Raw genomic sequence first — 25,284 nt, 5'->3', positions numbered from 1 at the left:
CCCCGGACCGGGAGGGACAGCACGAGCTCCGGGACACTCGCCACCGCGTCCCTGCAGAGGATGTCTCCCAAGGTGAGTGCGTGGCCCGTCTGTCCCCGCGGAGAGGCTCCGTCCCCGCGGGGTCACACCGCCACAGCGGGCAGCAGCCCGGGAGCGCAGAGGGTCCGGCCAGCGCTGCCCCCGCGGGCGCGCCCCTTCCCCGGCCCTGCCCGCCCCTTCCCCGGCCCTGCCCCGCGTCCCCGCCCCTTCCTCCCGGCCGGCTCTCGGGTGCTGCCTGCGGCGCCGCCGCTACCCTGGGCGCCGGGACGCGGCGGGTCCCTCCCCCGGAGCCGCCCAGGCACCTCCCTCGGGCCGCCGCGGTGAGTCACGACGGAGGAGGAGGAGGCTTCGCTCGGCTCCGCGCTGCTGCTCTCGCCCGCCCGTGCCGAGCGCGCCCCGCCGCCGCCCGAGCCGCCGGAGCGCCGGGGCCGCCGGCCCCGCACCAGGTGAGCGCGGTGCCCTTTGTGCGCGGCCGCGAACAAAGGCGCTCGCCCGGGCCGGCGGAGCGGAGCCGGCCCGGGGCCTCCCCGCTGCCGCCCCGCCGGCGCCGCCGCCGCTCCCCGTCCCCGGCGCGGGGCCGCGGCCCCTGGCAGGCCGTGCCCCCCCCGGCACAGGTACAGGAGGTGCCTTTTTAATTTTGTGGCATCACCCCTTACGTCACGAGGCGCCCTGTTCCGCGGTGTCCGAACAGCCATGGCTGCGTGGCTGTGGCAGGTGAAGTCGTTCCTGCTGAAGCTGCCGAAGGTGTGCTGGAGCCGTGGGGACGGAGGGCAGATGTCACGGCCACGGGCCATCAGACGCCGAGTCTGCACGCCCCGCTCAGGGCAGCCCCGTCTGCCCGCGATGCTCTTGGCATCCCGGCTCTCGCCTGGGAAAACGCCTCTCGGACGGGGTTTAGTAAAGGGCTTCCCTCGGGGGTAATTCCTACCTTCGCTAAAAATTGTGTTTCTAGAGCCTCCGAGGCAGCACTCGGTAACTTTCAGTTTAGATGGACAGTATTTGTTGGCACACGTTAGTTTTTTGCCTGTTGGGAAGATGTGTGAGAGAGGGACAGCATCACCCTCTGGATCAGAATGTATTAGTGCTCCAGAGACAAATGAGACATGATCCTCGTTTCTGCTCAACATCCAGATGTGCTTCATCAGGGCACGTTTGCCTTTCAGACTTGGGTTTGCTTTCTCTTCAAGAAGAGAATATTTTGCTCTGTTATATATCATCTTTTATTTGTCTATTCCTCATCTTGGCATGTTGAACAGGATGAGCTTTGATGCTCTGTGAGATGAGCATGAGACATTCTGCAGATGTGAGGATTTAAGAAAAGAAACAAAACACCAAACTCCAGCAGACTTTGGAGGCAAGTTAGGTGTGCTAGTTCACAGTCCTGGTCAAAGCTGGCTCCAGTATGGTGAAAGGCATGTTTAGAGAGTATTTAAGAACGTATTTTTAAATACATTTACAAAATCCTGCTATATTTAGGTTTTTTGGCTGCTGAACTTGCTGGCTTTCAATTTCTTTTGGCCTTGGTTATTTTTGGAGCTCATGTGTGATGTGAAATAGCCTGCTGAAGAAGAACCTCTATGTAAATGGTGAAAAATGAGGCCAAACATGTACTTCAATTGGGTTTATTTTGAAAGTACAGGTATTCAAGGTGAGGGAGCATACAGAAAGCTATGTGTTATTACTTTTAAAAATACAGGCTTGTTTTCTTGCCAAGCTAAAAGCTACTTTTGCCATGACAAACAGATTCATCTCGAAAATGGTGACAGGTGTACTTCAGATACATTTCTGTTGCTTCACTTTGCCCTTAGCTGAAAAAGCATCAACAGTTATTGTCCTCTGGCATCTTGGTAGAAACTTTGGTGTAATTTAGAGCTGTTGGTAAGGGGATTTGTGTGCTGTCTTAGTTGATGTGGTACATGGAAACAATAAATCTATGAAGAAGTGTGTGTAGGACTGAACAAATGCAGAAGCAAAGGCCATTTTGGAAAACTTAATTGGTAATGGGTTGGACCCAAATCTGCTTTAAAGCAGTTTTGTCTTTTGGTTCATTGTAAGCATTGCAACAAGTTATGGAAAAGTTACCTAGGACAGAAAAGTGCTTTCAGGACTCTTTTTGACATCCAGCTGGGAAGACAGTGAAATCTTCAGCAGGAAACTCATCCCCTAGGCTGGCAGGAGTCACAGTGATAAATCCCCTTGTGATCACCAGAGCTGGGGCTGCACTGGCCGGAGCTGTGTGGACGGAGTCGGGAGCTTCTGTCCCTGTCGTAACAGAAATTAGTTAATGCTCGTAAGTGTCACTGGACAGGACATCCCATTGAGTGTTTGGGAAAGCAAGTTCTGAATCCCAGTTTTGTGGGAAATCTGTAGCTGTGTCAGTTTCTGCTCCATTCCATCCTTTCCCCCATCCAGGGTTTGAGAGTACTTCACTTTTCAAGAGGAGAGAGACGTTTCCAAAACAATTTGTGTTGTTTTCTAAACAGAACTAAAAGTGAACAGAAACAAAACGTAGATTTTGTTTTACTAACAATTAATTACTAACAGTGATACATATCTGCTGCCAAAAGTTAAAAATCATCCTGCACTTGCATATGGGCAAATAGAGCTAATACCTGAATGTGCCTAATGTGGTGAAGCTGTTAAAGGTTGATGCTTTGCCTAGGAAACAGCTTGTCAGAAATTGATCTATTTATATGTGTTTAATATAAGTTTTTCCTCTCCAAAATGTTTGTTGTCTGTGACCAACACAAACATTTATGTTTTTTACTAAGTATTTCAGTTCCTAAATTGGTTGTTGACTGCAAAGCACCCTCCTGAGCATCTGACCTAGTTTGAAGCATCAAACATCCACCCAAGTGCTGTGCACGGAGAGGCGATAGGGTTTTATAGGCTGCTGTTGGATATGCTAGGAGAAACTTCCTGGAGAATTTTTTCCAAAAAGAAGTTTGGTATCAGAAATATTTCTATACATGCACAGGCAAAATTGTATTTCTTTTTACTGCAAGCTGTCATCAGATTGGATTTCCTGCTGAAATGCAGCAAGGACAAGGCAGCTGTTACAGCTGCACCACACCATTGGGTGTATAGTGCAGAAGTGATGGGGAAAATTGTAATCCTAACAAATGTGCCATCTGAAATCACTTCTGCTCTATACACCTATTCCACATCCAGTGTTGGTAATTTATTGGTCTTACTTCAAAGTACAAGGGAGAAATGATATGCAAATAGTTTTGAAATGTGCTAAAAACTTTTTACCAAGTAACTTAATTTCATTTAGGAAATAAACCTCAAACCACTTTGTTCAGTGTTGTATCTCTGAGAATGGAGGACTCTTACAGTTCTTTTTCCCTTTCAAGAGCTGTGCCCTGTCCATGAGCTTCCATTGGCATGAGAGTGCAGATAGAGCAGAGTGGGCAAAACTAGAGGTGAGAAGAAATCAAAGATCAGCAAATTAACCAAAACCCATTAGTTAGTACTTGAATAAGGAGAGCACTCTCCTGACTCTCAGATTTATTTTCAGCCTTGGTGTTGAGGAAGCATTATGTAACAAATGCTGAAAAAAGTGAGGAAAGCTCATTCTTGTTTCTCCTCACTGCTGGTGATCTGACAGAATGTTACAGCGCTTATGTATGGTTTAAATGTCAGTCTGAATTCAGAAAGTGTAGTCATACTTCTTACTTTTCAGTAAATACATCCAAGTTTTAAAGGTATCAAATCTGCCAAGCCTATTTCTGTTTTCAAAAATAATACAGATATAATTATTAATGCTACCTAAAACCAAACAAAACAGCCTAATAATCTCAAAAAAATCCCTAATAATTTCAACTTCTTGCATTATTGGAATTCCTGTGACTGACTAAATGGGCTACTGATTGGGGTACAGAGATGGAGTCAGTAGATTTGTACAACCATTCCTCTTGCCTCAGGATGTTCTGTTTCATTCCATGTAAATACACAGATCAAGAATTTATTCGATTTTCAGCAAGTCCATTTTCTCTTGTTATGAGGGCAGCTAAAAAATATGGAAACAACTTAAGTAATCAACTCTGTTTATGACCATGACCAAGCTCAGAAACCTTCTGACTCAGTTTATCCTTCCATAAAATTAGTTGACTACTTCACATGAAGGTGGAGATGTTTAATTAAAGTGTAATTGTTTTGCCTCTGAACTCATCCAGGTCCTGATTCAATGCACACTGAAGTCAGTGAGGAGCTTTTAATTAATTTCCTTGAGCTTTAAATAAGTACACATGGACGTGTACCTTTAAAGGAAATGTGACCTAAATTTTTGCAGCCGAGTTGCTGTAAAGGAGAAGTATAAATCCTGAAACAGCTTAAGGTAAATTGAAGGAAGGCTTTTTGTAGAATTGAGGAGAGGGTAGGACAGCTGTGGAATCTCTGGTGCCTGTTGCCATATTAGTGTAATTTTGATGGAGTTTCCTAACTTTGAGTGTGCTGGATCTTATGTGGAAAACTGAAAATTTTTTTGTGCCTTGGCAGCTTGCTCAGTTGGTTGGGGGAGGCAATATCAGACTTCAAGATAAACACAGTTAACTGAATGTTTATACAGAACCGATCAGCAGTAACACTTAAAATATAATTAAGAGTTGATGCCAATTTGAGAAAAATAGGAGCATTCACGTCTTCTTAGCTGTCTTTTTTCAGGAATGTCTGTAGATGCCAAATAATACTTATTGGTTTATGTGGAATTTGTGAAGGGTTTTGCTTAACTTCAGAGGTCAGAAACATCAGGTTTTGCTAAACAGAACTTTTATAGCTGAAATCGTGGTCAGCAGCTACAATGAATTTAGTAAAATAAGCCTTTCACAATTCACATCAAACTGTTTGCAACCATTCTCTTACTGTTTCACTGTCAAGATTCTTAGTTCACTAGCTTTTACAAAACATGTTTTAATCTTTAAATAAAGTACTGTATGTGAAATAGCTCATGTGAGGCACTACAGTTTTGGCCCCTTGTTTTTCATATATTCATTTCATTGCTCTTGGTAGCTGCAGTTTTAGATTTAACTGCTATAGGCTCCTGCCTTTTGTTGAGCAGCTATCCCTTATAAAGGTGTACTCTAACTGTGCTTATGGTTTGGGAGCTGCAGAAATCTGGATGCACTTCCAGTCATTCTCTTTGCCCATTCTGCCTTAAATTGGGGGCGGCTGGGTGCAGTCCTGCTCTTGGAAACTTCTGAAGTGATCTGGGATCTTACAGTGGTTTTAACTTGTGTAAGACTCAGCTGGTCTTGAGCATTGTTGTGAATGGTCTCTGGGCTAACTCCTGTTGTTACTATTGTTATGTATTGGAGTTTGATTAATCTAAATAAATATTTTTACATATGGTTGCCTTTAATGTATGTGTGTTGTGTCTTGCCTGTGATTTTTCCAGTTCCATTGTGCTCAGGAATTAATCAGTCCCAGAACCGATGCGGCCTTGCTAAAACCCTTAAGGCCCTGCAGTCTGTGGGTGACTTTTCTCCAGCCCACATGTGTTTGTACAGTGCTAAAGGGGCTCTTCAGCTGTCAGACCACTGACCCCATGCAGGTTTATGTCACAGTTCAAGGCTAATATAATAAAGGTAACATTCAGAATTGTGGCTAGGGAGGAAGGAAATTGCATCCATTTTCCTGAGAAGTAGGAAGTCTCTTGAAGGCAAGATTTCCTTCCTTGCAATCCCACTTGGCCAAAACATAGGGAAAGCAAAATGTCCATGGTAAAATTGGTGTGTAATTAGGCATTTGTTTTAAACTAGTGAATGTTGAAAGTCCTCTCTTAAAACTGACAAGGATTTTTTTCCTTCCTCCCTCCTCTCTCCATCAGATATCTTTGCAGCAGTCTTGTTTGGTGACCTAAGAAGGGAACAAAAATCCTTTTCTTGTGCTTTTTGTTTCTATTAAGTCCTTCAGAGAAGAGAGAAGCTGGCATGCTTTTGCACATATAATTAAAAGAGCTACTGAGACCAGTCTATGGAACACTCTCCAGGAGAAGTCTAATGGATTATTATTTTATGAAGGTCTTAGGAGCAAAAGTCTCTTGCCCATATTATCCAGTAACATTACTGGTGCTCACGGATCACTGAGGAGGCAGAGTTTGTGTTCTAGTTAGTACCAAAGAGATGATCAAGGCGTGTAGCCACATTAGACAAATAGCCATTAATTCTTAGTTCAACTCACAGCAAGAGCTATTAATAATAGATCTCTTTAAATGGATTTGAAAATTAAATCTTGATTCAGAACTGAAACCTCTTCTTTGCTTTTTTTGGTTATTCAGAGCATCCATGGGGAAAGCAGCACAAAAGATTTTATTTTCCCAAGGCAAGATAACTAGGTGACATAAGGGCTGTGTTTGTCACATTTTACAGCAAATTCTATTGATGTATGAGGCCAGAACACTATTTCATGTTGTTGTCCAATGGTTACACAGTTTTGGTAGTAAAGAACTATTAATCTGAAAGTCTCTGGTCCTAACAATGTAGTTTGATGCAGTGTTGCAAAATACTAAGTAGTCACCAACCTAATAGCAGCTCACGTTTTAATTGCTTCTAAAAAATCTAGTTAGCCCTAATCTCTCTACTATAAAAGATTTATGGGCATTTGCAGTGTGAAAATGTGTGTCTGTGACCTGGCAATAATGATGTTCAGGGGTCAGTAAAAATTACAGGGCAGCACAGGTCATATTTACATTGAAATATCTCTCTGATACCTGGGTATCTGTAGATCCTGTGTTGATGAATACCAGAGAAATGCCTACAAATATATATAGATATATATAAAATATATAGATATATGTACACACACGGTGGGGAGAAAGCCTTTCTGTGCCACCACTTGTGACCTCTGCCATTTCAGGTTAAATGCACCCAGAACTGTGTACTTGGGCTGGGAGAAGTTGGTCGTGCCAGCACAGGGAGTTCGACTCCAGAAATGGCACTTCTGGCCCTCGGAGGCTTTTACTGTATGATTGTGAATTGAAATTCAATGTCATTGTTATTTTAACTGCTTACAGATACTTACTGGATTTTTTTTCTGTTCTCAGTTAGGATTTTGCCTGTTTTGATTGAGGATTTTTGCCCTGCTTCTGCAGGAGGCTGGACCCAATGACCCCACTGCGGTCCCTCCAAGCTCACCCATTTTGTGATTTTAGACTGTTGTCTTTTCATTTTTGATTGGTTAACAGTGTCACTTGCCTTTTTGTTAAAGTTGTCTGAAACATCAAATTTTTGCACTAGATGCAGTTTAATGTCAAAAATCTGAATATGAATACACAATGAAACTGGTTGGGAACATAACAAATATTGAAGTTCTTCACCATTAGCAGTGCTGGTAATTCTGACTGTCCTTGTTCATGTTTCTGTTTTCTGTTCCGTTTTAAGTCACTTGAGAATTGCTGAAGAGGCAGAAAAAACATCCTGCTCCTTGGCACATTCACATACCTGCATCAATTTTGACATTGTACTGGGTCGTGGAGGCTTATTATGAAGAGAGAACCAATTTCTTGCTTCTACAGTCAAGTAACTCTTTATCAATGGTTATATTTCATGAGTGCAGGGTGTTTATGTCCTGTGTATTGTTGTTTTTTACCCCGTTGACTTTAGTTTCTCGATTAGAAATGTCCCTCTTCAGCAAACCCCAGACTTAATACTAATGATCTGTGAGTTCTCAGGGGATCCCGAGTCCAGTGTTGCCACTTTGTGCAGAACTGCTTTGAAAACGTGGCTTTGGTCATAAAGCTGATTGACCTGACCACGATTAATGGTCTTCCTGTTCCTTGTGCATTTTTGGGAATTGGCCTTGGCTCAGGTTCTGCCATGACCACAGAACAGGCCTGGGGACTGTCATTGGTGTCAATAATTAATAGTCAAAAAATATCACACCTCATAGGTGTTCCATGGGTACATGTGTGGACAATGCATGGCATGCCAACCATATAAAATGGGGTGGGTACGTTGAAAATCATTTATTGATTCCTGTAAGTAGTTGATAATTTTTACCTGTTGTTGTTCCATTTTTTCCACTAGTTTATGATTCAAATTAAAATAAAACTATGAAAATAGAGCTAATTTCTCAGAGAAAAGGCATCTCAAATTTAGACCTATGTGCTGGAAGCTTCATTTTCTGCTTCTGAAATAAAATATTTGCAGATAGATCCACACAAAGCTTTTCTGTACTGTTCTATTTTAATGATGGATGCTGAACACTCTTTTAACAGCAGTAATTCTTCAGTGTGGGATACCTGGTAGTTAAATCGTTGGCTATCTGTCATTAGTGCCTAATTTCCTGCCTAGAAGATTTGTAGCTTTGTTATAAATAGGAGAAGAGGTGCCTGAGCCTCTGTGGAAGATGCCCATGATTAGGACGAGAGCAGCACTCATCCCTCCAGCTGTTGGGCACCATTGTGAGTAAAGTATTGGAACATTCTTCTAGAATTGTTTCTTGGACTGGGATGGAATTTGTGTATAAACTGTAGCGAAGTATTGTCACTTTTTAAAGAATTTTTGACACATTCATCTTTGAAGTGTGAATACCTTTGTAAAATGAAAGGCTTTTTTTCAGGTTTTGTTGCTGTTACTACATTTAATTTCAGAGGCTTCAAGTTGACTGATGTGAACTACCTAAAAACCCTGTGCTGCCTCTTTTAACTGTATGAGATGTGAGAGGTGCCTTCTCCTTGAGAGAAGGGGGGAAAATCATCTGGTTTGTGTGTGCCTGAAGGTCAGGAGGCAAATTTTTAATTTCATGAAAGGGGTGATTATGATGGTAGGATTTTTTTAAATTTATTTTTTAAGTCAGCTTGAGCATTGATGTAAGAAGTGTTTTGGTATATTGGGAAGCTCTATGGAATGCACTTCATTGCTACTTTTGAAGTCTGTTCTGAAGCTCTGAAAGGTGATCCAGCACTGGGGAGAAAAACCCCTGCTTGTGTTCATAAATGTTTCATGACTAAATGGCAGTGTTTTGGGCTGTTTCCTGTCCCCCTTCAAGAAGGAGGACTGTAGCGTTTCTTTAAAAATTTAAATCTAACATTTAAGAGATATGAACCTACCACAGGAGTTCCAGCAGTAAATTGACCTAAATCTGACACTGGGGTTTCAGATTCTGAAGTCAGCTAAAAGGTAGCACTGAACATAGAAACGAAGTAAAAAAAAAAAAGGTATTAAATATTTCAGCTCTTACTGTTCACCTATAAATAGGTAGCTGTTATGAATTCTTCATTGTATCCCTTTGGAGATGGGAATTAATCCAGTCTCCAGCTGCCTGTGACTGAAGGTCATGAGTCAGAATGAATTAGAGGAAAATTTGTAGCAGGGTTTTTGCAGACTCTGGTTCCTGACTTCAGGTTTCAGGCTCCAGCTTGGAAGGTTTTTTGGGCTCTAGCTGTTCTCTGAAAAATGGCATTTGAAAATTAACAAGGCTTACATTAGGGGCAACATCCCCTTGCACTTCCAAGCTTCCCAGTATGACCATGTTTAAGCACTGAAGTGCTCCGTGGTGTAACTGTGGAGGGTAATGGCTTAACCTTGGATAATGATATCAGAGAGTCAAAGGGACCCCTTCCTGCTGCTCTTAACTCCACTTGTGTAGAGCAAAGGGAACCTGCAGTGCTCGGGTTTATTCACCGTAACTCCTTATCTGAGCTTTTAGAATCCTATCCTATTAATTGAGGGTTTTAACTGCCTTGAACAGAACCAGTCAGATTCAACAACAACAAAAAAAAAAAAGTAGCTGAACTAACTGCTGTTGGATTTCTTTTGGCTATAACTGGAAATGCTACAAGATATTAAAGAGGTAGTCAGCTGTGACTTACGTTTTAAAGAACTTGCCAGATGGCTGCTCTAAGTACCTTAAATTATTAAGACTGAATATGTAAAATACTACATTTTCCAACAGCTTATTGCCTTTTTATTTTCTTCCCCCTTAATTTAGGCTGTGCAGATTCCTCAGTTGCACTTTGAGTTTTCCTATGCCAGTAAAATGCGACTGTTAGGAATTTCAGCATTACAGTGGACTACAGTGTTGGGGGGAATATGTAATTTGAAGGAACAAAAGCTTGTGTTGCTTTCTCATTGCGTTAAATGAGCATGGCTTAAAACTGGATGGGATGCTTAAGTAGCTTCCTTTATGCAAAATTTATAAAAATGCAATTTTTTAGTGTGTCTCTTTTTCTGTTGAGATGTGAAATTTTTGTTTATTTAGAAAGATGACGAGAGGGGAGTCAGAAGAATTGGGGAGTTCTTAATTATGAACTGATCTGTGGCATTGTCCAGCAGAGTCCCTTCCAGGTTTTGCATTCATACCAGTGTAGGTGGAAGTGAAGGAAATACAGTTACCAATCTGTAATTTTCAGTGTTGGAATCTTCTTCTGAAGGCGTTCAGTCAAAACAGTTCTTGCTGGTGAGGCTTGAGTTTCCTTAGGAGCTGTTTCCATCTGTTGGTAAAACAGAGAAGTTAAACTGAGATTGACTACAGATTTCTCCGGTCTACATTTTCCTGAAGTGAAACCCCAGTAGCTGATGTTCTAAAGCTAGTTAGGAAGAAGGAATAAAAGGGGGGGCTAACTGCAGTTACAGTGTTTTTTCATTATGTACTGTTGTGTCTGGGGTCAGTAATTGACGAGAAAGCCACAGTGGTCTTTTAGTTCATTTTTGGGAAGAAATATATTGTATTTTCATTAAAGATTTTTCAGAACAAGTAACAATGAAGAGAGGTGAGAAGTATCCCTTAATGCTAGTGGAAAAATTGGAAGTACTTAGCTATTATATTACTTGGGTAATATCCTTGTAAAGTACCCCGGTGTTTGTAGGTGTAGAAGTACAGCTTCTCATTCCAAACGTGTGTCTGGTTTGCTCTGATCTCTGACTTCCTGCCTTGCCAGAACCTGCAGCTTCAATCCACAGTGCTTTGTGTGAAGGTGCTGCTTGTACTTGGTTTGCCAAGGGCCAGGGTTGCACTCAGCCTTTCCCCAGCCCAGTAGAGGGGTTTGGTAGGAGACAGATGGGGATGTCAGGCGTTCTTGGCTCTGCCCAGTCCACATGTTGGGCCTTGCTGAGCTGAAGGAATTCCTGAGATCCTCACCCAGCCCACTGCAGGCAGCATGGGGAGGGAAGTGCTGGGCTGCAGGACAGCTTTCCCATCTGTTACTGGCTGACCTCCTGTACTGCTTGGGAAAGGGAGGGAGTGTTTTCAAACTCAGATTTGTTGTTTAGCAAAGCTGGGCTGGCAGTGTTGGCTGTAATATATAGATCCTTGGTTTTTATTATTCTGTCATGTGAATCATCTTAAAAATAAATGAGAATTAAATTTCATTGCCTGTGCCTGGCAAACAAGGGAGAATTAGGTGACCCAGTTATGTCCATTTGCAGTATGTTGGATGCAGCAGGACAAGCTTGAAGCATTTGGTCTTTTACCACAGTTTAGTGAAGAATGCAATCACTCCTGACTAACACTGCAGCTTTTGAAATGCACGGGTCAGTCTTTTTTGTGAGAAAGGAATGGAAAACTGCCACTGGGGAGTAGATCCACGTTTAGCTGCCAGAGGTAAGCACAGACAGCCAAAACTTTCCTGTTGGCTCTGCACATCTGCCTCACCCTTACCTGGAGAGACCAGTTCCAGATCTGATAAACAGTGCATTCTCTATGGCTTCACCAGCCTTTGGCCTCTCTTCCTGTAGTGCCATCCAGGACATGATTCCCAGAAATTCAGCTGAGATCCCATTACTTCTCTGCTTAGGCCAGGATGTATCAGTGACTGTGTCTCTGGGCTTTGGAATTACTTTGGCTATTCATTCCCTTGGATGAACAGTTTTCCAGTGGAGTTCTGTTGATGCTGTGGGGATTCCTTCAGTCCAGTACACAGCAGTTCTTGTTTTTCTGTCCCCCTGTCTGGCTTTTTGTGCTGAGAATACAAGTTGAAATACTCTTTTCCAGGAAATGTTTCTCATATGCAACATAATATTGCCAAGAATAGGTAAATACATTAATTCTGTGTTTTAAGTATAAACACTGGGATTCATTAGTGCTGTTGGTAAGTTTGTTGGTGATATATGGGTTGTAGAAGAGAATCAGTTTTTATCTTTGCTGATCAGCTGACGCTCAGCTGCCAGCATCCTGCCCTTGGCATGTTGCATCCTGATGCTGGCTCAGTTTTCTTAATGCTGTTGTAATTCAGTGACGTGTACTTTTAAAAACATGTTTCTTTTCAATGAGTGTGCCTTACATTTTAGCTTAAAAGCTCATTTAGCCTCACCATGTTTGGGGAAGCAGCCTGATCTCTTAAGTGAGAGAACCTCATGCTGGCACTTTGACCTCGATTCAGCTTTTCTCTGGGTACTCCAGTGTTGTTTCCCTCTTGGTGAGGACATCTGCATGAAGTGGTGAACAGCCAGGAAAAAGTGGAATTAGTCTAGATGAGCTTTTGATTTTTGACTACAGAAAGGGGGAAAAAAAGGATAAAAAAGGGAGAGTACGTTCGGTACATTTAATCTGGACTTTATTAACAAATGGTGCAGGTGTGCATATCTACCCTAATCATAAATTCTTCATTAACTACAGCAATTTATGCTATTTTTACATTATTCTGGCTGCAATGTTGTCCTGAGTAGCAGCATTTGTTGTTCCCTTGCACATTAAGGGGGCTTGAACTGTCACTTCATTTGTGACACTGAGCTTGTCTTAGAGTCTGATGTGATGGATAGGAAGTTATAAATTCTTACCAGGCCCTGATACCCAGTTGTAAAAGATGTTCAGAAATATGTCACAAATCTAAAAAATAAGAGTCTCTTCTGTCTATTGAGTGATTGAATGTGAGGTTGGTCTGAAAAATTCTGTGCAAAGTTTTCCAGCCCAGCTTTTGAGTGCCAGTCCTTGTAATTGCTGTATTCAGATAACATAGGCACAGTTGAAAACAATAATTTTGGTCAAAATCAGCATGGTTTACATTTCTCCCTAGTTCTTCTCAAATCCTTGGTAAGTTACACCTATTTGGGTGGGTTTTTTTACTAGAAGGAATTACATATCACAGTGTTTGTTGGTTTTTCCAGGGAGTTGGGGTTTATGCTGAAAGCTTCCTAAAGAATGCAAAGCTTGAATGCAATTCATTCTCAAGTGGTTGGGAATCTCATTGGTATGGTCAGGGTGGAAATCTTGCAGCTGAAGAATGGCTTGATTTTAAAAAACTTACTCTTTAAACATAAAAAGGTTTTTCTGTTGGAACAGCTCCAGGCAAGTGTGCAGTTGTATGAATTTTACCTAGACCGTGTTCTAAAGCAGAGTGGGAGTGAAGGTGTATTGAATTAAGGATCTTTCTGGGGTTCAGCTGTGTATGTTCTGTAATTCTTTGCTCATTTGTTTTCACAGGGCAGTTCCCTCATACATTTTTCCCAGCTCCAATCACTGATCAGGACTGAACACGTGGATTATCTGATCTCCTGTGGTTTTTAGAAGCGGGTATGTTGGCATGGAAATCTGGTGTTTTGTTGGTTGGGGATGGGGCAGTGGCCATTGATCTGTGTGCCAGAAAGATCTGTGGGGGCAGGGAAATGCTGCTTAAGGAACATTTCATAATGTGTAGCATATGAATGTAGCTTTCTGGAGAGAGCAAAGATGATAAGTACTTTGATAAGATTTTTCAGTCCTTCATTTGCGAAGGTGGATCGTGCTGTCTTCTGGGCATGGACCAGCTTTGTATGTGGGTTTGGAAATTTTCTCATGTAGCATATGCTGGGTAATGCTGTCATCCTAAACTGTGTCTTTTCTAAGCTTTATGTAACAAAAAACCAGGGATATGTTCACATTTCTTGTGCTGGGGTCTCAGTGCTGTTTTAAGACCTTTGTCTTTCCACTCTGATGTTATCAAGTAGGAAGAGCTGTGGTGGCTGTTGCTCAGGATAATTGGGTGGTGTAGGGAGAGCAAAGTGCTATTGCTCTGAAAGCTTAATTTTACCTCTTTATACATATTTTTTGAGCCATATTGAGTGCTTTTTTTCCCCTATGCTGCTTACTAATTGTGTGAAGCATTCACAGAATGGGCAGGCTTTAGGATTTTTATCCTTCCTGTAAATAGGTGGCTTCATGCCAAACCCATCTTGGCTGAAGGTTACTTTAGAAGAACCAGGCTTAGATAGGAATTCCCATCACCCCTTTTTAAAGTTTGAAAATTAATAAGCAACTAGAAGATAGTTATGGTGGGAAGCAATGAATAGACTCCAGGTCTTGTAATATCTGATGTGCAGAGGAATGCTGAAGTGGGGTCCTCCTCGTTGGCATAGGGGCAGCCGTGGCAGTTTCTTGGTGCTTGTGGATGGTGCCACCTATTGATGTCCCAAACGTTTTGTTTCACTTTTAAACGATAGATGTGTTGCTACATTTCAGCTTTCGCTGTCATGGTTTTTCTTTTCTCAGTTGATTGGTTACTAGCACAGCAGCTTCCCTTTTCAAATACAGTATTTTTTTTTAAGTGTTTATAGTATTAAGAACCAGTCACAACCTTTCAGACTGGCTTGGTATCTTGATCAATGTTTATTGTTTTATCAGTCTCTGGATGTGTATAACTTAATGTCCCTTGCTCACTGTCTTACTTTGTTCATTGTCTTACTACTGGCATCACTTGTGATCACTCTGTAAATTGCACTGTGGAGTATATACCTAGTAGAATAATCCAATTTACTTACTTGAGTTGACACTACACAAAAATATGGGATTGTTTAATTCCCCCTTCAGAGAGCAGTTTGCTGGTTGTATAAAAACCCCCAACAATCATCACCTTGCACGTGTACAGGCTGCAGGTTTCCAAGCAGAACCATCTATAGCAAATCAGTTTCATGCAGATCTTCCCACTGAAACCTGTTCAAGAAGGACTGGTGATGGATCTTTCTCACTTTTTACTGGTGTTATCTCCATGCTCAGTAATGTGGGTGGCAGAGCCTGTCCCAGCAGCTGCTGCTGAAGTTTGCATTACTTCTGACTCACTCAGGAGGGCCTATGTGTAATTTTAAACAGTTTCCACACCCAGATTACTTTCCCTTAAGAGTAATAATGAAAATGAAGTGAGAGGAGAGGTTGGTAATGACTGCAGGAAAACATTACAGGGAAAACTGTGTTTGAAGCCATTCCCCCTTGTCCTGTCACTCCAGGCTCCTGTAAATAGTCTCTCTCCATCTTTCTTGTAGGGTCCCTTCAGGGACAGTCAGGGGTTACATTTCTCTGCCACACAGCACTGGTAAGGGGTTGGTTGAGTTTGTGACACTGCTGGAATAGTGTGTTACTTGAAGCACCATTATTTTTTACATTTCAGGTTAAGGTTTTTACTGCTGTTGTCTTAATAAACATGGTTCAAGATGGTTTTTAAAAGCTGCTGAAGAGAATGCCTGAATGGTTTTTTTTGTCTTGGTAAACACCCTGTTGTGGAACTTACATAATTACCAGATACTCATATAATAAAGTATAATCATGCTTTGTGCTATAGAATTTGGATAGCACAGTCTGTTCATTCCATATCATTATTTTTATTAAAATAAGAAGCAAAAGCTCAGCTTTTAAATGATACTCTTTCCCTGCTCCTCTTAGCTCTGCTTTCTCTCCAAAACCATTTCATAAATTTTAATAACTTTTACAGTAACGCAGTGGCCTGTCTTATAAAGGAAAAAAGAAAAAAGAGAGAGGAGGAAGACTTAAGAGTTGAGATTTCACACAGCTTTTGTTCAGCCATTGCAGACTTGATTGCTGTGCATTCTGCATCCTGTTTTCATTCTGCTTGTGCTTATTTATGGAAAAAACCCCAAACCATGGACTCTTCTGTCAGGGTGATTCTTTCATCTAGCTCTTAGAATTTCTTTTCTACTCATGCAGTAACGTAACCACAGATAATGAGCTGTGGGGATGTGAACATGAGCCTCTGTGAATGTGGCAATTGCATATGTAAGCCCCAGTTCAGTTGCTCATATTTTTAAGGATTTCTCTGGGGAAGGATGTGATTCCTTACTCTCTCAGGATATTCAGTGATCTGCCACTGGTGAAAAACAAGTATTTTGGAAATGAAACTTTTCCTCTATTTCCTGTTAGATCCCACTGCCTATTTTAGTTTGTCTTTTTCTGATTTTGTATTTCCAGGAAATCCAGGAGCTGGCAGGAGGGGAATGAACCGTGAGGGCGTCCCCGGAAAGAGTCCGGAGGAGATGTACATCCAGCAGAAAGTGAGAGTCCTGCTCATGCTCAGGAAGATGGGATCAAACGTAAGATGCACTTCATGGCCCATGTTTTGTGGGTTTTCAGACAACTTTGGACTAACTGGGGTAGTGTTTGTTGAGATGGGCAGGCGATGGTCTGGTTTTAATGCTGAATTGTTTTAGCCATCATGGATTTAACCCTGATCAGTTAAACACATTTGATTTTTGCTTAAATGTTATGAGGCTTGTGATGCCTGAAACTACCATATATAGATAAATGATTTAAAGTTTTTCATTATTGGAAAAACAGCCAAGTAAAGCAGCTGTTTTAAGGTGACACTGAACCTGCCCATGAGTTCGTGATGAACCATTTTAGTGCAGTGTCCTTGCTGGTGGTCGAGCTGCACAAATAAGGGGTGATTGAGCTGGTGAAGAGCAGAGCAGAGGCTGGTGTGGTGCCTCTCACCGGGGGCTGGTGTGTGCAGTCTGTGTGGTTCTGGTTTTGCTGAGTGCCTCTGTGCCCCCAGCTGACGGCCAGCGAGGAGGAGTTCCTGCGCACGTACGCGGGGGTGGTGAACAGCCAGCTGAGCCAGCTGCCCCAGCACTCCATCGACCAGGGTGAGTTCTGCCCCCCTCTGCCTTCCCCTGCCTTCCCCTGCCCTGGGCCTGCTTCCCCTGGGAAGCCTCAGGAAACCCCACCTTTAGCTTCCTGTACTTCCAGAATAGTGTTCCACCTGCTGAAACCCATCCTGCAGTCCGGGGTGTGCAAGTCCTGGCTTGCAATAGGCTTTGGAAGAGAACCAGAGCGAACTTTTTCAACAGGTGGTTTTATTTGGACAGGTAAAGTCAGTCTGATACTGTTAGGATGCATTCTTGATAACACTTTTGTCACCAAATAAAATGGAGTCATCCAACAACATCTTCTGTTTTCCACATTTCCGTGAGTGTGCAAGTGAAGTGCAACATTACTATTCCAGCAGAGTAAGAGGGAAAGATTAGCAATAGGAGGAGTTTGTTTCCCATTGCATTTCTTTAATTGCACAATGTAATGAATTCACAGACAGGTAGCAGGCACATAATAAGTTTGCAAATCTGCTTTGGTTTGTTTAGATTCCCATTAAGGGGATGAACTACATCCTGGTTTTGTTAATTCTTTGTAGAATTAACAGTAAACAATTGTGTGGAGCTACTCTGAGTCCACTAATCTTATCTGAACCTGAATGTTTCTTACTGGATTCCTCTCGCTCCCCTGCACAGCCCTCGTACCAGATCACGTCCATAATGTGCAGTTTGGAATTGAAGGAACATTGTAAGACTCGTGCCAGAAAGAACTGAGTTGAGCAGAAACTTAGTATAGATCTGAGACATCTAGAAATCCATTACAAACACAACCTGCACAAACTTGCTGATGTGTTCTAAGCCTGTGTATTCATTCCTCGCATAGCTGGGGGTTGATGGAGGTGGATACTTGAAGAATTCTGAGCCAAAATAGAAAGCATTTCTGCCAGTCTAAAGTGAGAATTTGCTTGTTTCTTGTCAGAAACGGAGGTAGACACGTTCAGTTAAGAGAGACTTGGTTGCAGTTGGGATTTTTCAGCATTATCCTTAAAAGTTACATTTTTCACAGTAAAATCTATGCTGAATTACCTGCACTTTGGCAAAGAAAAGGTGATAAAATCAAAAGTCCAGCCAGGGGACACAGATACTTCCTACAGCAGTGCCCCTGCACAGCTGCATCCAACTTCACTGTCTAAACTGTCTGATTTTACTGTGAAGTTACATTTTCTCACCTTGCAGAGGGCTTTGGAGACTCAAAAAATTGAGTTTTGATGTGACTTTTAAATGTTATTAAAAGAGAGACCAAGAGCTCCTCAGTCTGCTTCTAGACTCACTAATTGGGCAGTACAGGAAATGTAAGAGCTTCACACATGGTTCAGAAAGTTGTCCTTGTCCCATATTTGAACAGTTAGTAACTGATTTCTCTGTCACCGTTTTCATAAAAGTCCGTGAAGATTCTTAGGACTTTGTCCATAGGGAAGTGAAGTCCTCCCTGTGGGTGCTTGCTTTGACAGAATCTGAGGCTCTGCTGTCTCTCTTGGGAGATTTGACCCCACACCTACCTTCAGTTGTCCAAAATTATAATTCATCTGGTGGTCTGACCATTAAGATTTTTCTTGGTAGGGAAGAAAAGAACAAAGAAGGAAAACAGTTAAATATTTAGAAGAGTGGGAAAAGATGTTGGTTCTTTTCATGTTCAGAGATGCCATCTCCAGATTAAGTAGTGAATAGCAAGAAGTACAAATGGAATTGAGGAAATGTAGCCAAATAACCTATTTCTTTGGAAAAAGATGAAGCTGTAGTGTGCTGTACAGACAGAAGCAACTGCAATTTATTGCTCAGGACTTCGATTTTCTTAGAAATCTCTCCAGGTTTCTAACAGTGAGTAATGATAATGCTCTTTGCTTGCTGCTGCCTGTACCCTCTGCTGGGTGCTGGGGTTGGTGAAACAGGAAGGCTGAGTATGAAATTCCTGGGAGCTGGGGATACCGTGGGATATGTGCCCGATTTTCCACCTTGAGGGAGATCCCATCTCCACTAGATGGCATCACCTTGTGCTGAAAAACCCCTGCAAATCCACACACTCACCGTTCTGCTGCTCCAAGATTGCTTAAAGGAATTTTCCTCCCTACTTTTCTGTTTTCATTGAATCTCCTCTGGAGGATTTTTTTTTTCCTTTACACAACTTGTCTTTCACAACAACAAAAAGGGGTGTTATTTAGGGAGTAACTTATACCAGGTTAGCACTTCAGTGGATTTCACAGTCCTTTGTTCCATAGCAGGAGAGGTTGCTCTCAGCCTGACTGGTCCCTGACGTATCTTTAGAGCCATTTTCCTCCAGCAGGCACAAAAGACACAAAGCTGACTTGACATCCCCATTTTGTTCCAAAAAATAGAATGACACTTTTGGCCTGAGCACTCTGAGAGCTTTGTTATGGACCTGCAGGTTTCTGTGTGTGCCTTAAAAATGCTGCAGTCTGGCTCCAGTTCCAGAAAGGTTGTTTTGGTTTGTTGGGGTTTTTTTAACAGGAGTATAGAGGATGGGTGGTGTCAGATTTTGTTAATGTATTACAGCCTCTGTTGCATTTTTGATGTGTTTCTTTTTTGTGCATCCATGATCTGCTGTCTGAGGCTGGTGGTCCCCTAGCAGTTACCTGAGCAGGACTGCTGAGCTTGTCCCTGTGGTGCCACTGCTGTGATTTCTGATCAAGATCAGTGGCTCCTGTGTGTGAGCCCCTTGGTTTGACCACAGGGAGTCACTGCAGCCTGTGTCCATTGTGTCAGCCATGTGACAATGCACTGAGGGAAGAAGTTTTTAGTGTCCCTGCTGAATTCAGGCTTGTGCCATAAACCCTCCATGAGCCACTGTTAATACCAATATCTCTGACATTTAAAGTCCCTCCATGATACTCTGTTTGTTGTCTGAGGATCCAGCGATGGAAGTTAATGGCTAGTTGATCAAGAAGCATCTTGGAATATCTCTGTAATTTTTAATCAAGCCTGAAGGCTAAGACTCCCCTTCAGTTTATGCTTATTTTTATTGGAAGAGGATATATGATAATTGAGTCTAATATTAATGTCATGCTTACCTTTTTTATAACCATTTTATTTTTCAATCATTGTTAACACCTATTATGAAAGTGCAAAATCCACAGTGTTTTTCTTTACTCAGGGAGCTCTTTAGCTGACATCTGTGGAGTGTTTGTTGTTTGTTTTTATGGCTCCAAGAATAACTGAGGAACCCTGAGGCATGTCAGTTCAAGCAGTGTGTGTGCTGGAGAGGGGATGTAATCCTGAGCTGTTTTGGGATATTCACACATTGGTCTTGCCTGCATTGCAGCAAGAGCCAACGCAGCTCACGCTTGTTAGGGCTCTCCAGATTAAAAGGATGAAATTCAGGCTTCCTCACATATTTTTGAGTACAAGCAAAATGCCTCTCAGGAAGTTTTATGCACAGAAGCATCTCCTGCATGAGCCCCATATTCCCTGTTCCCCAGCTCCTTCCATTTCCGAAGGGTGGGCTGGCTCTGGGCTCGCTGAAGGCGCTGCTCTGGCAGGTCTGTAAATGGAAGCAGTGCAGGGAGGAAGCACGAGATGGGAATTGTGCTGAGACCTTGGTGATTGCAGCTCTGGTGTTCCCATAGCAACAGGAGTGTCGTGCTGGTTCCTGGAGGAAGCTGGTCCCACGGGGAGGGCAAGGCTGAGATGCAAACACGTGCCTGGCTGGGTGAGACGTATTCTCTGGGTTGTGGGGCATCAAAACCACCCCAGGCAGCTTGTGGGGTTCCAGGGGCAGATGGTGATGGGGAATGGAGATTGAGCTCTGCTCAGTGTAGTTTTATTCTGTTGAACACAAGGCTTGTTTTAGCGTGCTGATCCTCTCAGCAGAGCATGGTGTATTTTTAGAATGGCAGACTAGGATGCTAATACTGGGAGTTTCAGGGAAGAGTTAATGTTTAGAAGATTGTTGCTGGCAGGTGGTTGAAGAAGTGTATGTATGCAGAGATCTTCTGTGAAGAATTTCTTTTTTTAAACTTGGCAGCCTTTAGAAATTCACAACAGGCTAAACCTTCTGATCTCTAAATGCTTTTGGGGTTTAATTAATTCTGCAGGTGACTACAAGCAAATCAGGTGTACGTACCTATTTATCATTCAAAGAGCACTTGGAAGCAGCAGCTGTTAGAGGTGTCAGCATCTTCTCTTGTGTTAAGGTAGTGTGGTTTTAATCCAGCCTGTACCCTGCTGGGTTCATGTCTCTGTACCCAGGTACTTGCTGGGCAGCACTGGCATCAGTCCCCTGGGGAAGCTTTCTGCCATGCAGGTGAGCTGAGGAGCAGCTGAGCTCAGTGTGTGTCTGCAGCCCTCCCTGCCCTGCAGTAAAGTCATTTGACCTTCAGCTCATCTTGGCTTGCTAAGACTGAAGAACAGGTGGTGTAGAAGAATTCTAAATTCAGCAATTCAAACAACTGCAATTGGAACATAATCTCAGCAGAATTTTTTTGGAAGTTAGTGGAATAAGATTGTCACTATTACTTTCTAAGATAGGACGTAAGGCCACCAGTTAATTATTGTTAATTCCTAAGAAGGATGAGGGTGAGAAAGACTAAGGCAGAAGCAGTAGAAAAAGTATTTGAATGTCTAAAAGTCTGTGGCAGTTAAAGCTTTGCTTAGAAAAGATGGGGAATATTTCATTTGTTACGTTGTAAGTCTCTATTTTGGGATAGAAATGTGTGCCCAGAAAAGGGACGGCTGTGGAGAGAGAAGCTGTATGTATAGATGCAGGTCAGGTAGAAGTGTGCCTTTGTTATTGTTCTGTACATTAATTGCTGGAAGTGCAGAGCTCAGTGAGGATGTGCTCAAAGCAAATGTGGTTCACCATCCCATTGTCTCAGTCACGGGCTCTTGGCCATGTGCAGCTTAACTTTGTAACCTGTGCTCTGCTTTTTACATTATTTTACTTGATTAGTAAGAAAACATCCGTTGTGGGAGCCAAGTGGGCCTGCAGGAGCAGCTCTGTTCACTGGTTCTCGAGTCCCTGCTTTCCTTTCAGCACACAGAAGGCCCAGCTCTGTTCTCTGGCAGTGTTTGTGTCTGTACATGAGCATGGGCACTGGAGAATTGCTTAATGAGCAGCCTCGTTAGCTTGGTTTCCTTTAGCTCTGGGTAGTTTGGGTTATAGGACAGGGCTGGAACAAAACCTGCTTTTGTGCTGAGAAATGTGGATGACCTTTTTCTGGACAAATGTCATGCAGGTTCTTTTGCTGGGGGACACCTCCAGACATGGCCACGTTCCCTCAGTGGCTCTGGAAGGTTGGAAGCTCAGGGCAGGCAGGAGCTGTGTTCAGGGGGCTCGGGGGTTTTCTGGGATGCAGCCCCTTTTCCTGCATGGGATTGCAAGTAAACTTGTAAGAATTTAGTTCCCATTTAGACACTGGAAAGGGGAGACCCTGGGAAAACAGTCAACATCTGTTCAGTAATCCAGCTCGTCCCTGTGCTGAGTGACGTGTCTGTGATTTCGTGGTTGCCAGGCGACTCCAGCTGCTCCTGCACCTTAAAGGGATGCACGGAACACTCAGTGCCAGAGGTGCTGCTGGAGCTGCCTTTGCCTCCTTAATGCTGCAGCGTGGGGACCTCCCTCTCCAGCACTGAAGGGTTTGTCACAATCCTTGCAAGTGAAATCCTTGTTTTTCTTAAGAGGCTGGTAGTTCTTGCGTGCTTTAAAATCAACAAGGCAGCTTGTTAATTCTGAGCTGAATCCTGGTGCTATATATCATTTATGTTTTGATGAAGGAAGAAACAGTTTGTGCAGGAGATGAAAAGGGAGATGACTGCAGGGCTTCTGAATGCTGGCAAGAGGGTGCATCAGAGCAGTTTTTGATGTAGTTTTATATAAGATAAGGGCCCTACATATGAAAAACAAACTACTGCTTGGTCCTTAATATTTCCTCCTTTGAGTACATATAACAAATAAATTGTGAAATGTATAAAAGTAAATGTAGTTGCATTTCATGAGTATTGATTTAGTTTTTAAGGACATTAGCAAGAGGAATTTACAACCATTTTTGACCACTTTTCCTGCTATATTGCAACTGAAGAGCAGATCAGATAACTGAGAACTCTTTTACCTTGTGTGCAGGTGTATAGGCAGAAGTTGCTTGGGGCACAAAACTGAGATTTGCTTCTTGATATGCCACAGGTAAAAGACTGAAGGAATTTTACATGCTGATGCTCCTTCTGAGTTGAATTTGAACTTTGCAAACCCCAGAAGAGGATTCTGTGGAGTTGAGCAGTTACCTGACTGGAGCAGGCAGTGGTGTTGGTTTTGGCATTCCCTAGTTTGTCATCTTCTCTGTTGGTTGTAAGGATGTGTGGAATGACAGTTTGGGTACTGCATCTCTCCACTGTTCTTTAAAGGAAGTAATTATGGCACAGTTTTCCTGTATCCATTGTTGTTGCAGGTGCTGAGGATGTTGTGATGGCATTTTCCAGATCAGAGACAGAAGACAGAAGACAGTAACTACAGGACACCTGAACAACACAGAACTGGAGAAGACAGTGAGATTCCTGAAGATAGAGGAGGATGGCTGAGAATTAATAAGTTCCTCTGCCCACCCTAATTGTTCCTTGGTATTCCTTCTCCTTTGTAATGTTGTTTCCCTTTGCCCAACCCTCAGAATGCATCTCACAGCCATCTATTCTTGTCAGATTTTGCAACTCAGCCGGGCTGTGTTCATTAAGGACAAACCTAAAAGTGTGGTTTTGGTTGGCTCAAAGGGACAGGCTGTGGTTGGCTAAAGGAAGGCAATTTTTCAAACTTGACCAATGGAAACCTTTTATCTCACATTTTATTTTATATTTTAAAGAAAGTCTCTTGACATCCTACTTCTAAAGAAGCTTTTCATGCTGTGGTGCTTATTTAGGTCAAACTTGTGAATTTGAAGAGGGTTTGATTTGGCTGCATAGAACTGGAAGCAACTTGTGATTGGGTGACAATGCAAAGCTTTCCCTTCAGTTGGCTTGCAGGTATTTTGCTGACTCCAACATTTTCATTGCAGGAAGCTGATGTTTTGGTGCATTGGTTATTTCTTTATACTTATTGACTTGGGGGGGGAAGAAAAATGTGCTTTGCAATATTTATTACATCTAAACACATATAAATGCTTGCTTTTGGGGGGTTGTTTTGGGTTTTTGATTGGCTTTGAAGTAATGGTTTTGATTTCCTTTAGGCTGCAGTGTTTCTGATGCAATCAGTTTTTCCATACTCAGCTGCTCTGTGGCCTCGAGCTCTTTTGGGAGCATGTGTCAAAGCAGATTTGGTTCAAGAAGTCCACCTGGCCAGGCTGGAGGCCGGAGCTGCCCAGCCCTGGTGGGCACTGGGAGGCTGTGCCCAAGCCCTGGCACACCTGGCTGCTCAGGGGCTTCTCTTTGCTTCCGACAGAGGAGCTGTAGATATTTTGCAGGAATTGCAAGAATGAGATCTATGGCTGTGACATGAATTTGCCAAATTTGTATAGAGAATATGTGAACTTGTTTAAAATACTACAGAGTTCCACTTTAACTCTTTAATTGCTGCACAAGACTAGCTCTCACATTAGGAACAATTAATGATCATTAACTTAAATCCAGCTTGCACTGGGCTTTAATAAACTGAACTTTCTAGTCACTTGAAAAATTGTACATGGTTTCCCTCCTTGCAGCTGTTTGGTGATAGGGAAATTCTCTGGATCCTAGGATAATAGCATGTTCTTGAGGCACTGTTCCAAGAGGCAGCAGTGCTGCATTAGGCTGTCCAACACTGAGTGTACAGGTGACACTCTCAGGTTTACTCTCTCTGTAGCTGCAAGGCCTTAAAATACACACAGACATTTACAGACTGAAAAAGCTGCAGTGAAATTCCCGAGGTGCACTGACTGTTCAGGAATCTGCACACAGTGTCCAGCACTGCTGCCTAAAACCAAGCACTTCATTTTCTCTCATGTGTGCAGGTGGTTTTTACAAAACTTCTGGATTTTGCTGTGGGTTGCACTGACTTCGAGATGTTTCAGAATCTATTAAAGCTGAACTCAATTCACCTGTTCCTGGTTCTTTTCCTATGGTTGTTAATTATTTGCAGTAACAATTCTAGAATCTGACTGTGACAACATGACCATTTTCATGGCAAGAAATTCTGCTGACAGGATGCTGTTGTGGTCTCAGAATGGGGGAAAAGCTGGAGAGAAACCATGGGCTGTCTGCAAAAGGAAGAATGGACTTGTGAGCACAAGGAAGAAATTACCTTGAGCAAATAAATACTGTGTAATGAGAGCAATTGTACATCTATTTATGAAAATGCTCCTTTTGATTCAGTTGCAGCTTTGTAAAGTTCTATGTGAAAGTAAATCTTTTACCCCTTTTTGTTGGGGCCAGATAAGAAATTTCTTTATTAAAATAAACCAGGAATGAGCCCAAAAGATTCTCTAGGTTTTGACTTGGTCGCCTAAGAAGCACTTTAATGTGAATTTGGTGCAGAGGGGGGCAGCTC

General features: G+C 42.6%; 1 protein-coding gene across 2 annotated transcripts; it reads left to right on the top strand.

Annotated features, from left to right (window-relative positions):
• Nucleotides 1-272: 272 nt before the first annotated feature.
• On the top strand, nt 273-23,373 carry CTNNBIP1 (catenin beta interacting protein 1). Of its 2 annotated transcripts, XM_069035115.1 has the most exons (5): nt 398-485; nt 13,399-13,488; nt 16,150-16,271; nt 16,733-16,823; nt 23,222-23,373. In XM_069035115.1, exons 3-5 carry the CDS (start codon nt 16,176-16,178, stop codon nt 23,278-23,280), a joined length of 246 nt encoding a protein of 81 aa, XP_068891216.1. In that variant the 5' UTR covers nt 398-485; nt 13,399-13,488; nt 16,150-16,175; the 3' UTR covers nt 23,281-23,373. The 2 variants fall into 2 exon arrangements, with proteins under 2 accessions (XP_068891217.1, XP_068891216.1); XM_069035116.1 differs by lacking the exon at nt 13,399-13,488 and having other exon boundaries at nt 273-485.
• The last annotated feature ends 1,911 nt before the right edge of the window (nt 23,374-25,284 follow it).

Source organism: Aphelocoma coerulescens, chromosome 21, assembly GCF_041296385.1.
Source record: "Aphelocoma coerulescens isolate FSJ_1873_10779 chromosome 21, UR_Acoe_1.0, whole genome shotgun sequence".
Classification (NCBI taxonomy): Eukaryota; Metazoa; Chordata; class Aves; order Passeriformes; family Corvidae; genus Aphelocoma; species Aphelocoma coerulescens.
Note: the sequence above shows the minus strand (reverse complement) of the source record. Positions and strands in the feature narration are given on the sequence as shown.

Excerpts from the sequence above, each read along its gene's own strand:
- CTNNBIP1 (XM_069035116.1), top strand. The coding sequence starts at position 16,176 with ATGAACCGTGAGGGCGTCCCCGGAAAGAGTCCGGAGGAGATGTACATC. Across the intron at positions 16,272-16,732 it reads TCAGGAAGATGGGATCAAAC|CTGACGGCCAGCGAGGAGGA; the intron begins GTAAGATGCACT and ends CTGTGCCCCCAG. Across the intron at positions 16,824-23,221 it reads CCAGCACTCCATCGACCAGG|GTGCTGAGGATGTTGTGATG; the intron begins GTGAGTTCTGCC and ends TTGTTGTTGCAG.